The sequence below is a fragment of the Perca fluviatilis genome, chromosome 18 (genome assembly GCF_010015445.1).
Source record: "Perca fluviatilis chromosome 18, GENO_Pfluv_1.0, whole genome shotgun sequence".
NCBI lineage: Eukaryota > Metazoa > Chordata > Actinopteri > Perciformes > Percidae > Perca > Perca fluviatilis.
In genome coordinates, this window is record NC_053129.1 from 15,933,616 (window position 1) to 15,949,748 (window position 16,133).

The 16,133-nt window shown below is 42.0% G+C and overlaps 1 protein-coding gene across 15 annotated transcripts in view; it reads right to left on the reverse strand.

Moving 5' to 3' along the window:
• Positions 1 to 16,133, reverse strand: part of epb41l2 (erythrocyte membrane protein band 4.1 like 2) — a 58,580-nt gene that overhangs the window by 11,995 nt on the left and 30,452 nt on the right. For 8 of the 15 annotated variants that reach the window (XM_039781056.1, XM_039781063.1, XM_039781068.1 and 5 more), the window contains exons 7-16: positions 14,539 to 14,614; positions 12,565 to 12,661; positions 12,318 to 12,442; positions 11,984 to 12,071; positions 10,126 to 10,278; positions 9,848 to 9,945; positions 9,084 to 9,256; positions 6,987 to 7,063; positions 2,586 to 2,636; positions 2,350 to 2,382 (exon numbers count right to left, since the gene is read on the reverse strand). In XM_039781056.1, coding sequence (XP_039636990.1) covers positions 2,350 to 2,382; positions 2,586 to 2,636; positions 6,987 to 7,063; positions 9,084 to 9,256; positions 9,848 to 9,945; positions 10,126 to 10,278; positions 11,984 to 12,071; positions 12,318 to 12,442; positions 12,565 to 12,661; positions 14,539 to 14,614 — 971 coding nt within the window. Of the gene's footprint in view, positions 1 to 1,452; positions 1,513 to 2,349; positions 2,383 to 2,585; positions 2,637 to 3,082; positions 5,341 to 6,986; positions 7,064 to 9,083; positions 9,257 to 9,847; positions 9,946 to 10,125; positions 10,279 to 11,983; positions 12,072 to 12,317; positions 12,443 to 12,564; positions 12,662 to 14,538; positions 14,615 to 16,133 lie in introns of those variants that run through there. The other 7 variants (XM_039781066.1, XM_039781065.1, XM_039781062.1 and 4 more) reach the window with 4 other exon arrangements.

Below are 16,133 nucleotides of genomic sequence, written 5' to 3' on the forward strand. Positions count from 1 at the left end.
TCATGTTAGACGCAGCTGCCTGGCATCAGTCAAACTCTTTGATCAATCAAAGATTGGAACAAGATTTTTTTTTTTCTTTAAAGTCCACAAAAACAGCATTCAACATGCGCATAGCATGCATACAAGTTGGACACACGGCTGACCCTATTCACAAAGCAGCCATTGTGAACACTCCGCTTGGAAAAATCCTGCAAGAGAAAGTCTCGAGTGTACTGCTGTGTAGCAAGATACACATCAAATAAATATTTTGCATTTCACAGAGTCAACACTGGAGACATCTTAGTTGCCTTTTGGTGCACTCGCTTCTGTACATTCAGTACAACTCATTAGTACGTGGAGTTTCCAGGGAACATTGGTTATATCACGTGTGTCAAACTCAAGGCCCGCGGGCCAAATCCAGCCCCTCACAAGTTTTGATCCAGCCCGCATATCAATTTAGGTTCACGATAGATTTTGGCCCACCTAGTTGTGCGCAGAAACCAAAAAGACGGGAAACTCTTTTCAAACTGCAATTATGTGACACTCAAAGCAGAATTCTGGCAGATTTGCCGACTCTGAGACTCCAGAATTCCCACAGAAGCAGAGAGTTATCATATTTAAAATGTAATCATTGTTTTGCTTGATTTGCAAAACTCTATGATGGCTAAGGAACCTTTTTTTTTTTGGGCTTTATGTCGACATAACTAAGTGAGAAAGCTATATGAGACATGCAATAATACAGTCAAATGTGTTTGACTTTGATTACATAAAAGCATGTCAATAAACTCCACATGTCTGGCCCCTGATGGGATTCTTACTTCCAAGTGTGGCCCTTAGTGAAGTTGAGTTTGACACCCCTGGGTTATATGGATAACCTGCAGTTTAACATACCCGATCTGATCAATTTGAGCAGGATTGCTGCTGATCTAATAACCGTTAAATATAGCAGACCTTCCAATCGGCCAATGAAATCAAAGCAATGAGCTAAAAGATGCTAAAAACGTTTCGTAGAGCTGAGGGGGAGCTGTGAGAATTCTCTGTGGGTCTGTCCCTTTCAAATTCCACAGTCATTTGATTCACTGTTGATACAACAGTATAAATGCAGCTTTAAGTGACACTTTATTTTTTCTCCCAAATATCACTCATGACAACGTTCTCAGTGAAATTTCCAAGCCCATGTGTTCAAAATGGCTGCCATGTAAAATAGGACGATTAGCACTGAAATCATTTAATACCAAAACATTTTCAATCATACTATAAAAAAAAAAAAAAAAAAAGCTGGAATTGATTGTAAACACACAAACATCCACACACATGAACACACGCAGGCATGCAACAGAGCCTGAGAGTGCGAGAGGGCAGCAGTCTTGTACAGTATAGTACAGTTCAGAGGAAGCTGTAGTTCTGATGGCGTCAGAGTACACAGAAACATGTAGTTCTTATGTTCAGCCATCAGACGACGCCAGTACCAACCTCCAACATTAAATTACTGTGCCTCACATAAATATTGTCCCCATGCACTCTCATTGGACTCTGTAAGGCAGACATACAGTAAAAAAAAAAAAATATAGAGAAAATGTATTTAAAAAACTGAAATAAGTTATTTTTGTTGTTTTGACTCTACAAATTAAAACAAAATCTGGATCAAAAATCATCATTGAATGAAATAAATGGCAAATTATTAAATAATTCATAATCAAATAAATAAATTGAAGTATAGATTAAAATTAAAAACAAAAATGGGGGGACTCAGAAGCAGGCATGTGGTGACACAGCCAACATGTCTCAAACTGTGATGAAGGCTGGAAGATGGGTACAAGCACAAATTAACAACATTTTGGCATTATTCATTGAATGTAATGATGCTCACACTCGTACCCATGGTAACACATACACAATCCAACAGACATTTAGGCTACTCAAACCAACTAAACCCCAACGGGCTTTCAGCGAAACCCAAAAATGATGATGAAGCCAAGATATGAACCAGACACCAAACTGAATCTGTGAAGCCATAAGCAACAGTAGTGCAACCGAAAGTGAGGACTCTGGGTTAAAGTGCCCATTCAGAATCAGTTTTTACACTCTGACCCAATCTGGAAACAAAGAGTATTATTACAGACATATTTATAACCATGTATCACAAGTTGTCAATGTAAATATTCAGATGGGTTTGTTTTTGTACAAATTCCAGATTGGGTCTGTAGTAGCTGAGAAATGCAAAAACGTATTCTGTATCATCAGGTTAGGGCAACTTCACCCTAAAAGAGACGTGAACCAAAACCACAAACCAAACCAACGCGTGCCGAGCAAATGATTGACAGACCAAATGAGAAAACAATCAAACGACCAATAAAAATATGTGTGAACCTGAGAGAGGGCGAGCTCACTGGCTCCAAGTGACTGTTGATGGGGGTAAAGTCAGGGAGAGAGTAAGGACAGGTTAGGTTTACTGCATATGTGCTCCACTACACCGTTAAAACCATTTCTATTAAATATCTTATAAAAAAAATAAAAACACCTATACACAAAATGTCTTTCATTATTCCTGCGTTATTCTCCCGAGAATTTGAAAAGCATGCTGGGTAAAGACAGACCCTACAGACCTGGGTGGGCGTGGCTTCCGCATCACTAGGGCTCAAGTCCACCTCCTTAACCTTCAATGTCGTTGTCAAGGACGACGGCAGTCATGACAATATGAGGAGGGTAGGGGCACGAAGAAAGAAAAATGTGAAATGGATGATGGGAAAAGCTACTTTCTCCCCCCCCTCCTGAGCAACCTACAGGTGTCAGGGAGCGCTACTCTGCACCACAGGAGCGCTACGGTGATCGGAGTCGGAGATGGTCAATAAAGGGAGGCGGCAGCTGCTACGGACTGTTCTCTTACATTACAAAAAGATTCACACTCTGCGTCGAAGTACATTTCTATCATATGATAATGCATACAGTTATGTTTTTCCTAAACAACTTTTTTTAAGTACAGAAATCCTTTCTGGAAAAGAAAAAAAAAAAAAGCTGACTAGTTATACTGTGTTCAGAGGGTGTCCGGAACCAAGTCAGATCCACTGTATCTATCTGTAAGTAAAATGCTACCATTAATACATTTTTTTTTTTTTTTACAAAAGGACACAGATGCTACTTTGTATTCAAATAGGACAACTATGGAACTATTCTCCGGGTGTATGATGTAGACTTCGATGTTCATCTGGAAATGAGCAGAACATGGAAGTATTCTTTACAACCTGCCTTTTGATCACATATCCGTTCCATCTGCATCCACAGCTTCATTCGACCGGGAGAACCACCAAAATGTCCTTATAGGTTTGACTTAAAATAAAGCGACCAACTGACAGGGGTTGAGGAGGGAGTCCTGAACCTCGGGGATCACAGTAAGTGTAACGCTGTTTATTCTTAACATTCATTAGCAGTAACATACAGACAAATAAGCTTTTAGTGCTATGGGGTTGAGGCGGTTACTTCGACCTATCCTGGGTTTATATCCGCATGTACAGTTATAACATCTAATATACAACTAATCTTTCTCTAAACTACAAAAGGCAAAATCCAGCAAGTGTAAATTTAGTCAATACCAAAATCTGTTTCTTGCTGAAGTGCTTCTTTATCTTGCATATGACCAATTTAAACCATTATGTCACTTCATTTGATGAGTGTGACATTCATCTGCTGGGTGTCAAACACAGAGGGGGTGCCTTTTTGAGCATGACACCTAATAAAGACTCATTTTAAAGAACACATCAAATGGTCGAAACAACTCTCAAAATGTGTTCTGCGCATCGCTAAAAAGTTATGCATGTTGCCATGCTGCAACGCTCTCCTTTACTAACAGTCCCTGTACAGTATTTAAATAACTTAATATACCTAATAGATCTTTTCTGTATATTAACATAATAATAGTTTTTCCATTTCAACATCGTTTATCCTTTATAAACTCTGAGTTTTAATACTTTGTTTAATCTTACTTATTCTAATCTTTGTTCTTTATTATAAACAATACAGTGGGGGTGCAGGGATGGTAAGGGTGGAAGGGTGCAGGGATGGTAAGCAAAAAGAAAATATGAGGGAAAGGAGGTGACCGGGCTCTTTGTACAGACATACAGTTTACACATTAAAAGAAAGAGGAGGTAAAAAGGCGAGGGGAATGGAAGAGGGGTTTGAAAGGCGTATTGTTTGTATTTATGCAGCAGGATCGCACATCTCTGGCGTCCAGATAGCACTCGTGTGAGCGTGGTGCCTGATCCGTGGAGGGGTGTGTGTCGGTGTGTGTGTCGGTGTGAGACGAGAGCCTAACTGATCCTCAGACTGATCGTTAGGCGTTTCAGTGAAGAACGTTGGCAAAACGGCCTTTCGTTGACTGGAGACCACGTTCTCCAGGTAACACAGGGTCAGGCCGAGGGGCGTGGCTAAAATCAGGGCCAAGACCAAGGACTGGCTGGCTGTCAGCATCACAGCCAATAGGAAGACGACTAGCAGGCAGGGCAGGAACAGAGGGGAAGGATTTAGGAGATAGCGGTGTATGGATGGGGTTAGGATAGGGCAAGAGAGGGAGGAGAGAGGGGAGCAAGAGGGGACAGAAAAGACACGAGAGGCCAGAGAAGAGAGAGAGGGGAGAGAGGAAACGGAAGAGACAACTGGGGGACAGGTAAGAGATGAAACTGACGGCAACTGTAGTTGTGTTGGATGCCAAAGAACAGCAGGAACCAAATTGAGGACTTTAGTAGGCAGATAACTCGTAATAAATGCCAAAAAACGAGTCAATTGTAACGCCAAACCGTTACGAATTTGACATAATCTGGGTGTAACGATACATTTGTGGTCACTGACTGGCACCGCTGACTTGGAAGTGAGCTCGGACACAGTGGACGTAAAAAAGCTCAGTTTTTTTGTTAATCCTGAAAGTAGCTTTGTGGGCAGACACCGGTTTTCGTTCTTCCCCCAAATGGAGAGAAAACACAGGATGAAAGAAACATATTTAACCACACCCCTCAGCGAGAACCAGCTCCACCAATTTGGTAATCCGGCTGACTCTCTGGCGTCAGCCTGGCAGCCCTCCTCAACTCGGAAAACCTCTGAACCGCACGTTTGGGGGCTTGTGATTGGGGAAGAGGCTGGAGGGCTTTGTGCGAGCTGTTCGAGATCAGCCGACAGCTGATCTGAGAAAAGAGAGAAGGTGTTTGAGGGGAGGGCCCACAGCGTGTGCGAGGCGGCCGCGTCGTCGAGGACGTCGTCGTCTTCGGAAATGTCTGACAGGCCGTGGTCGAGCTCAGAGATCGTGTCAAGGGAAGGGGGGAGGGAGGAGAGGGAGGATGATGAGGAGAAGGAGAGAGGAAACATGAAGATTGACTGATGGAGGTAGAATGCAGGAGGGAAGAGAACACACGACAACATAGAGTGGGTGGGAAAAGAAAAGAGAGACCCGTATACACACACACACATCCACAAAGTGTAGCAGCGAGCAGTGAAGAAGTAAAATAAGTTACACATAAAACCAAAACAACCGACACAATGTGCATTAAAAATATCATTTCATTTTTTTTCATGAAATGATGAAAACAATGACAGCATGCAAGTAGGGTAGTGAACAAAGCAACAAAAAGGAGGGAGTGTGTGAATGAAAAAGGAGAGAGGGAAAGAGATATAACATTAGTCAGTGAACACCACACCAAAAACAAAGTGAACATAGCAGGGTTGAGCACAGTGCAGAGTACAGTTGTGTGCAGAAACAGTGCCAAACGGGGGCGCCACCACTGGACGAAGAAGGGCTAAGACAAGAGGTCAATTCCACAGTGCTGGGGTGTGAGCGCGGGCAGAGAGGAGAAAAGGGAACGTGGGGAGAAGGGGGTTGGAACAGGAGGCATGCATAACATACAGTAATACTCTATAAGTAGTAGGCAGAGTCCCACCAGCAGACATAGATCGGTGCTAAGGTACAGGACACTCTTCAGTGGACAGCAGCGCCATTAGATGTTGAGTCAAATCGTGTACAGCTGCCTGGCAGGCAGCCTATAATAGCCGCTCTAAAATAACGTTAATGTTAAGATCCAAAAGGAAACCATTGAGACAAAGAGAATCATAGTCATCTGCATAGCATTAAATGGAGACGTGAAACTTTCTCCTTCAGTCTTTTCGGTCTGTGTACCCGCTTTCACCCGCGCACAAATTCACAGCTTATGGTCCTAGAGGAGGCAAAGTTAAGTAGCTACATGATCCTGTGAAAACAGAAATAACATTAGCATAGGTCTCTTATCGTCAAGGTGATTTGAAGTCTCGGTAGTAACCAGATAAAAAAGAAAAAAAAAAAAAAAAATCCAAAAACCCCTGGTACTTTGCATGGTCCCAAAGTAGTCGTAAACAGTCAGCTATTCATAAAACTTCTGTTGCCAATTCTTCCTCAATCACTGCCAGAGTACCGGCTTTATGAGGTGTTGGGTTGGAGTAGAAATAACATCAACCTTGGTTTACCATTTCGTTGTTCTAACACAAATTCAAGCTACAACTCCGTCTGTCCTCACGTGTGTACAACTTCAGATGTGAGACGAGCCTGCAGTAAGACGGCTGCGTGGTTCCTCGTGTGTTTACCACATACTAAAAATATTAGTATACCAACCCAGGAAATGCATGTTGTGTTATAAAAAAAAAAGACTTTAAAATAATCTCGACTTTTACACACTCTTAAGGACACATGAATATAAAATGAAGCTAAGAGATGCTTGCATACATACTAGGACGAGCCTAAAAGTGTCCCTGCTAGATACACATGTTGATTTTCCATCACCAACGTGCATAATGTCTCTCTCTTTGATACACAAACACATAAACAGTTCCTGTGGCAAAACATGGCCTCCCAGTGAAAATAGAATAAAGAAATGACTTGCTGTCTACATTGATATACATCCCCCTTCCTGTCTTGTTTCCTCTTCCCTTCTTTTTCTGTGTACCACACACACACACACACACACACACACACACACACACACACACACACACACCTTAGAGTCAGAGTGGAGCTCCAGGTGGGGCTCACGTCCGTTCTCAGATGAGGCTTCAGTTATGTTGATCACTGGTGCTAAGGGATGAGAAACACAAATACACGGATAAAAAAAAAATACAATTAAAACAACAAGTTTCAACTTCTCTACACTTTAGTAATGATTGTTCAGTAATTTCACATCTAGGGTTTTTTTGTTAAAACGTATATCATCTGAATAGTTTAGCGTAGGGCTAATGGATCCATGTTAGTCTATAAATGACCTCGAAATGATACCAAACGTCTACACTAGTACAAATAGGTTATGTACTCATAAAACGATGGATTAGAAAGTTTGTAAGTACACCAGAAGTTTATGAACACTTGCCTGCTCTCTTCTGCTCTCTGTTGTTGCTGCTACCTGCAGTTAGATGAGTGCTTAGGGCTGTCTACAAATTACTACACTGAAAAGAGATACAACAAAAATACTAAATAAGGTAATGTCTCCAAACTTACCTCAATTATTACTTGTCTCCTGCTAGTTATACTACAGCACTTACTTAAAAAAAAAGTTAAAATTACAAAATATTTTTGTTGCATCTCTTTTCGGTGTTGTAATTTGTAGACGGCCCTAAGCACTCGTCTTACAGCAGCAGCAACAACAACAGCAGAGAGCAGAAGAGAGCAGGCAAGTGTTATTTACATAAACTTCTGGTGTACTTACAAACTTTCCAATCCATCGTTTTATGAGTGCATAACCTATTTGTACTAGTGTAGACGTTTGGTATCATTTCGGGCATTATTAGTGGGGTCATTTACGAGATACAAACGTGGGTCCATTAGCCCCTGAGCTAAGCTATTCAGCTGATAACGCTGCTCTACGCTAACTCTCCCAACGTTAGACCCAGGTGAAAAAAGCTTCTGGGGGGTGTTTGGCTCGAGGTCATGGTGCAAAGGACCCTAGGGTGAAATTACTCCGAACCATCACTTTAACGCACAATAAAAACTGTGCAATTCTTTCACTGGCAGCTACTGTGTGTACTTGTTCAGTTGAAGATCACGGGTTTGTTGGTCACACTTTCTACACATGGTCAGACTGCAGCTAATGTTGAAGCTGTTGTGGTCAGTTCAACTTTTCACACACTGTGCTTTGGTATTTAAATACTAGGGCTGCTCTCTCTTAGTCGATTAATCGACTAATCGGTCATTTGGTCTTAGTCAACTTCAATTTCTTTAGTCGATTAGTCATGTTTGATGCTTTTTTCATGCTGAATGACTTATTTCCAAGAAACGTACGAGCACATCTCTGGTAAACGCAAGAATTAAAGTGGTGCTTTTGCATCACTCTTTGCGGAGAAACTCAGATTTACAGATCTGTCGATTAAATCAACTAATCGATTAGTCGATACAATTGAATGAGTGTTAGTCGACTAAGAATTTCTTTAATCGAGCACAGCCCTATTAAATACTTTGAATTTGGGGTACAAAACTGCAACAACTTTACAAGTATGTTGGCTTGCAGTGGAAAGATGCGTCCAGCAGGGGGAGATGTGAGACCGTGGAAGAACCTGACACGTGAAACAGCACTGCACGGCTGCATGAGGTGGAATCCCAAACCGGAAAACCACAAAAAAAAAAAAATGTTTCCCCAAACAACAAAATGTGTATCTGATCTGACAATGCCTCATTTAAAATATTACTGAGCAACAATCTTTTGCAGAAATTAAGAAGATACGAGTCCAAGTTCAATGAGTAAATGTGATCACTGCTCAGCAGTCCCTCTCTCTGTCATGACAGACTGTGTTTATCCAAGTCCTGGATTTCTTTTGGTGAGGGCTTTTTTTTTTTTACATACACAACATTTTTTTTCTTTCCATCTCTTTCTCTGTCTCTCACACTGTGACAGGAAACATATGCTGCAGCTATTTCCTGTATCAGGTCGGACACTAGCTTTTTAGACACACAGACACGCGCAAATCCCCCATCCACGGCCCCACTTCCATCTGCTCGTCATTCCTCCCACTCCTCTTTTTGTCCGTCTGTCCTTTCACTAAACATTTTTAAGAATGAATGCCATCTTTCTGCGTCTCTTTTTGTGTTGGGTGTGTAAGTGGGTTACCTCCATCCAGACTGCGGCTGATACGTTTGGATGAGGTGCGTTCAAAGTTGGGTGCAGGTCGGTCTATGAGGGAGCTGGCCACGCGGGTCTGTGCCTGGGTTCGCCCGCTGTAACGGAACTTGGAGCCCAGAGTCAAGAAGCGGGCCTTGGCGGGAGGTTCTGGAGCATTTAACCTATAGACGAGAGAGGGAGGGAGGGAGAGAGAAAGATGGGGAAATGTGACTTTTAAAACGTTTTACTTTACAATACAATTTAAACGTTCACATCTGCATGCACAAGATAGGCAAAGATTTTTTTCAGGCAACAGCAGGATATTAAAGCTTATTCCTCTCATCACACACACACACACACACACACACACACACACACACACACACACACACACACACACACACACACACACACACACACACACACACACACACACACACACACACACACACACACACACACACACACACACACACACACACACACACACACACACACACACACAATGATGAGCACCTGGTTCATCTTTTGTGTGTGTGTATTAGTGTGTATGTATTGCCCCGGGCATCAGGCTGGTTCAACAACCACAAGATACACACACTCAGTCCCAACATATTCTCTGAAAAGAGACCCACCTAGCCTTTTGTTGAGTCTGATAAAGCACACTATCCTTCATTAAGCATTACCTAACCAGCTGTTTTTCCCTAAACCTAAACTCCAGACTGGCAATCTGTGAAATCCATGAGCATACACAGGACAGTGTGTATATCTACCTGAAGAAACTGTGATTCTCCACACAGACTTTCCACAGCCTTTTGGCAGATCGATGATTCTGGAGTTTGAATCCCACCGTGCTCTCAAACTGCTCCGTCTAGCACAGAAACACATGAAACAACAGAAAGGATGACATTTTTATTAACCGCAGAATAAACTACCTCAAACAATACAGTATGTTAGGAGCACTCCGTTATGTTGACACTACAGAGAGTATTTACAGCCTGTGTGTGTGCGCGTGTGTGTGTGTGTGTACAGTATGTGTCTGGGTACATACCTCTCCTGGCCTGATCTTAATGTAGAAGTTGTTCCTCTTGTATGAAATCTTGAGTATTTTGGGCCAAGCGAAACGATTTATCCGGAGCCTGTCTTTGTAAACCAGGAGTCCGTTGGCGCACACACCTAGCATGATGTCCACACCCTCAGAGTCCTGGAATAGTCGAGATTTAAACAAAAACAACATTTTATGGTCTATTTTTATCTGTGGAACATCTGTATACGCTGCCTGGTTGTCTTAATCAGATCATAATACTGTACATCAATTGATTTATAAAGTAGTCTGCTTAAGGTCAACAGAAATTCAATTACCACACACACACACACACACACACACACACACACACACACACACACACACACACACACACACACACACACACACACACACGGTGAACCTCTCTAAACATGGTTAGCGCACAGACTAACTTACTGACAAAGCTTTTAAGTCCAAGGCCATCTGGTAACGGGAAGGGAGCTATTGATTACAGTAGTAAAATCTGTTGGACTAATGGAGGATGCAATATGTGGACAATGGACCGTTTGCCTGGGAAACACAACCATGTCACATGGCCTTGACATGCCATCAGCTGCTCATCGATCTCTATGCTCCTAGTAGATACATTTTAGCACTTTGTTCTCGGACACACTGACACAATGGATGCAGTAGGAAAACCATCCCCCCCCCCCTTTGCTTTTTTGTTATTTCTGTGAGCAAACAATGCATCTTCAGATGCATCTTCAGTGACTGAAGCAAGTTTTGCAAGATTACTTGTGACAAAATGGTGAATCAAGAAATACATCAACTCCTCAGTGTGTGACAGCGAGTTGACATGCACAATACCAGGACCCCGAAACTGAAGCAACTCATGGGAATTCAGACATCTTTACTTTTATTTATACCTGTGCTTTTCTTACTGGGACATGTCAAAATGTCTTCCGTGAGAAGGGTCTATTACAATAACGCATCCATAAACGTATACGTGGCCTGTTGCAGATCATTTTTTTTTTTTTTTTATTTCCACCAGCAAAACAGACATTGCATATCACAAAATGTACTTGGTGAAAAATACTTTTTATTATGACTATTTAAATCTTAATTGCAAATTGGGATTGAGAAATTTGTATCCGAATGATTCAAATGTGTCAAATTGTATTTCTATTAAAACATACAGAAGTGCATGTGTGTTTGTTCAATATCATTCTGATAAAATAGTATTTGACGTCTAGTATGTAAAAAGGGTTTCTCTAGGGGCTTTGGGGTCTTGAAACGTCCACAACAAAATGGTGCAGGGCAGAAAATAGATCTCTGCCCCTTGAATTCCCACAACTTTGGTATGCCAGAAAAAAGGATTTGCAACATTTGAAACACTCTCTGCTGCTCTCATCTTTTCCCCTGGTTCCCTCTCTGTGTTGCAAACAAGTGGAGCATGCTCTTAAAGGGGACTCGCCTCTTTCTCTCTTTCAAGGATCTGTCCCCATCTCACTCTAACCTTATCTCTGTCTGTCAGGTCTTTGTCTTCTCTGTATTCTCGATCTCGCATCCTATCTTTCTATTTTCAGACTCCCTCTCTCTCTCATGCATATTTTCCCCCATTTTTTTTTTGGCCCGTCTTGCACAAAGACACAAAAATACTCAGACGCACATGGAAACATGCACGAACTCCGCTGATGACCTGCTATCCCACTGAGAGAGACCGGCTGTTCCCATGGCAATGGACTCCCTGAGTATTTGTACAGCTGACACACACAGATGCAGTGACACAAACACACTCTTTCCACATCAAAGAAACTGTGCAAATCCCCTGATGTTAACAACAATGGAAAGGAGAGGAGAGGAGAGATTCATTTATTCATACCTTAGCATGGTGCAGGTCCACCCCGTACATGGACAGTTTCTTGGCATTTTCTAGAAACTGTGCGTCGGCCTGTGCTGGTGTCATTCCCCTAACACCCAGAAAAAGTAAATCACTACAAACTCCCTCAGATTAACAATAGCATCGTGGCATACATACGGTAAATCCATAATGTTTGAATTATACAGTACATGAAAAAGATCCAGTCACGCTCCATTTACTACAGGTAACAGGTATGTTACAAACATAAGTAAACGTACAGCTTTCAATTACAAGAAAAAGACATGTAAAACTTGTCCCGGACTACTTTTGACTGCATGGCTCTGTTCTCTCTGACCTGTGAGACTTGTGGAGTTCAAGAATTTTCTCCTCCATCTCTTTGCTCTGATTGGGCGCAAAGGTCAGCTGACTGACGTTGTCCAGAGGCCGAGGCTGGTCGGGTTCATAGTCCCCAACTTCAGCCTGTAAACATAAAAATAAAACAAATAAATAAAAAATATTAAAGAGATACGTACGCAGGGAAACTGCACACCAAACATAAGCACAGACATACAGTGCTTACACCCATACATAGTGTGTTCTACCTGCAACGTGTATGACCCCAGCAGAGCGTGAGTGACAAAAGAGCAAGGCAGTCGACCCGAAGCCACATCTTCACGGAGCTGCAGACACAACAGGTACCTACATGAGAGAAAAAGGGAGACAGGTTGGGATTTTGTTGACTTAAGTCTAATAAAAAAATAAAAATAAAACATTTTAAGCCTCTCTTTTAACTGAAACCGGCTCCATTGTTCATGATAACAATAAAGCGATCCGAGCAGCCAAATTGCCTCCTGTGAGGCCTGAGCACAGGGTCAGCTGGTGCGGATTAAATGTCTTTGTTGGTGCTGGGTTTGTTGTCGAATTTTCTGAGTGTGCTGGTACACTGGCTTGCTGGGATAACCTTATGTCTAATCCTCACCATGACATACCCAAACTCAGTTGCAGAACATGTGTGTTTGCAGTTAGTGACTCGTCCAGTGGTTGCGTGGATTTACGACAGTGTAAGCTGTCCCCTGCTGTAAACCTTCATGCAAAATCGTATTATGTGAATGGAGCGTCTGTGTGAATGACTCATTCAGACACCTCAGGGTGCTGGGTAAATGCATCACCCTGGCTGCTGAAAAATGTCATTCAAAGTCACTTTGGCAGGACTTGCTGACATGGAGGCTTAAAGCCCAGTCATCCAGTACCAGAGCTTCTCTTCACTGGGTAAATTTATTTCCCCAGGACAGTATTGGATTTTACCATGTTAATATGGGTTATTGCAGAATGAAACATAATTAAAAAAAAAAAATCTTAAATGAAAGGCATTACTTTCTATTTATATATGAATACATACAATCATACAGGCTGATGCAAACCCTGTGAAAAACAGGCATGAAATTGTATTACATCTCTCAACTGAAACTTAACAAAAGATGAATAGGCAAAAAAAGTACACACCTATCGTGGTGGAGGAGAAATAGCTAGTTACTGGAGCAACACAACGCAGGTCAGTTGCTGGTACTTATCTGGGTGAGTGTATGCGTGTTAGTGAGTGTCCTCGCTTAGCCTTTAGCTACAAACCATCGGAGAAGTTGTTCGCTCCATTAGACACACACATTCCAACCTAAATGCTGTGTGCTTGAAGCATTGCCCGTGTCTGCTGTGTGCATGCATATGTACACATATAAATGAATAAGCAAATGTGTACAATGCCAACTTGTGTGTGTTTTCTTTTTAAACTTTTGCTGTATTGTGGGGCACAGACATGAAAATCAACTTTCAAAGTGAAATTTTAAATCTGCACCAAGCAATATTATACATGTTAACAATGGGTCAAATGATTATGTGTAATGTGAAGGGGATCACTTTCTCCCTACTAACAACCCCACAGAGAACTATCACTCAATTCTGCAGTTCACCACACTTCTGTGGAGCCTTTTAGCATCGTTCAGCTCATTGTTTTGGCTTCAGAGCACACAACTTTAATGCTTCAGTTCACTCTTACTGTCAGCAAAGGTCTGGCTACGCCGCCTACCTATTCTGAGATTGGGAGAAAAGAAGAAAAAAAAAACGCTCTGGCTTGTTTGTGTTTCTTTAAACCAATCACAATCGTCCTGGGCGGCTCTAAGCCCCCACAGCGGAGATAGTGAGAGGGGAGGACATGTCAGGCTTTATCCCAGCAAACGTACATCTGTTCAGCCAGACTAGTGAAGACCAAACAAAGAGAAAGAGTGAATATTGGACTTGCATTCATCAGGTGGAGAGAAAACATTACTGATGAATGCGAAAAACATTACGCATTCATCAGGTGGAGAGAAAACATTACATTACTAATGTTATTCCGTGTCTGCTGAACGTGTAAATAAACCTCTGTGTGCTAACAAATTAACTATAACAACTTCAAAAGGTGATATGTCGGTGTTTGTTTACAGTTTGTTTTTTCATTGCCCAAAATTTCCATAAGAATTGTATTAATGCAGGTTTAACTAAACATTGGTACATCTCTAACGTGTGTGTGTGTGTGTGTGTACCTGGTGATGTCTTCAGTGAGCAGTGAGGGGTCAGGAGGGTAGAACTTGACGTTGAATACAAACTGCCAGTTGTTACCTGGAGAAAGAGAGATGATGTTTAGAGTCAGTTCCAGCACAATAATGTTATGTACAATAAGTACAGGACTAGAAAAACTGAGTCTAAAATGGGAGTTGTGGGTTATCTTTATTTCTATGCAATTCCATCCATCCCTGTGCCCATCTGTATGTGTTTGAGAGAGAGAGAGAGAGAGAGAGAGAGAGAGAGAGAGAGAGAGAGAGAGATCCGTGTGAGCGACGGCAACTAATGCAGAACAGCTTTTAGATAGTACTAAGCCCCACACACGTATTGCATAACCTCATTCTGGGTTCATCAAGTACCAGACTGTAATCTTTACCATGATGATAATAATAATCAGAAACAAAGACACGCAACATCACCAGTATATCTTCATCATTGTGTTATAATACGGTTTCCTTTTGGATTACCTATCAGTCTTCAGTTGGCTCCAATTTCCTATTCTCATTCCCACAGGAGGCCAGTGCCCTGCCTGCTACTTTCTCTGTCTCCACCCAACAACACGCGTGAACACACAACCAATATAAGATGGAGATCACGTCGTCTGGAAAATTCCATCTGAGAGAAGCTGACGTCGCATCAAGACCATTTCCTCCTCCAAGGTCACACACACACACACACACACACACACACACACACACACACACACACACACACACACACACACACACACACACACACACACACACACACACACACACACACACACACACACACACACACACACACACACACACACACACACACACACACACCACAGCTGCATCCCAGAGGAGCAGGGAGAATGGTGCACACTGTGTTTCCCATGAGGAAACTCAACAATGACACAATTTAACTGAGGAAAAGATGCAACACGTGAGGTAACAAGGTGAAATATTCATTTTCCATTTCATGCTGATGTGGTGTTTTTGCTCATTCTTTCAACAGATTTCATTTTTGTCGCTTAACGTATGGAAATGGAAAATCTTGAGTGCAGATAGTCCCGTTTCCTAGCCTAGTCTGAGTATGGATGCGTGTTGGTGTACGACGTGTGTCTGGGAGTGAGATTGAGTTTGTACGTCTTGTTAGCAGCACTAAGTGCTTTGGGAGTCTCTCGTGACAATTCCATCTTTCTACAAGATCACGTGCCATCCATAAATCTCCATGACGCACAGAATATACACATACATACGGATACATATACACAACCTATCCCTCATCTCTCTACGTCCACTTCACTCTTCCTGGCAACAATTCATAGCTTCTCATCCAAAAGGTCTTTCCCAACCAGCCTTTTTTGGGGGACTTATTCTATTAAAGGATATTGTTTTCTATATAGTATCAAAAGTATGAATGTGACTTGCATAAAAATGAAAGAATTTGACCATAGATAATACAATATGCTTTCCCTTATGAACCTATACTTTAGCGTAGAATTGGCTGCAAATGTACGATGACAGTGAAGAGACAGTATCGGCACAGTGAGACACCCGGTCAGTGTAACACTTATCAGTTCAATTTTCTAAGCACAAACGGACAT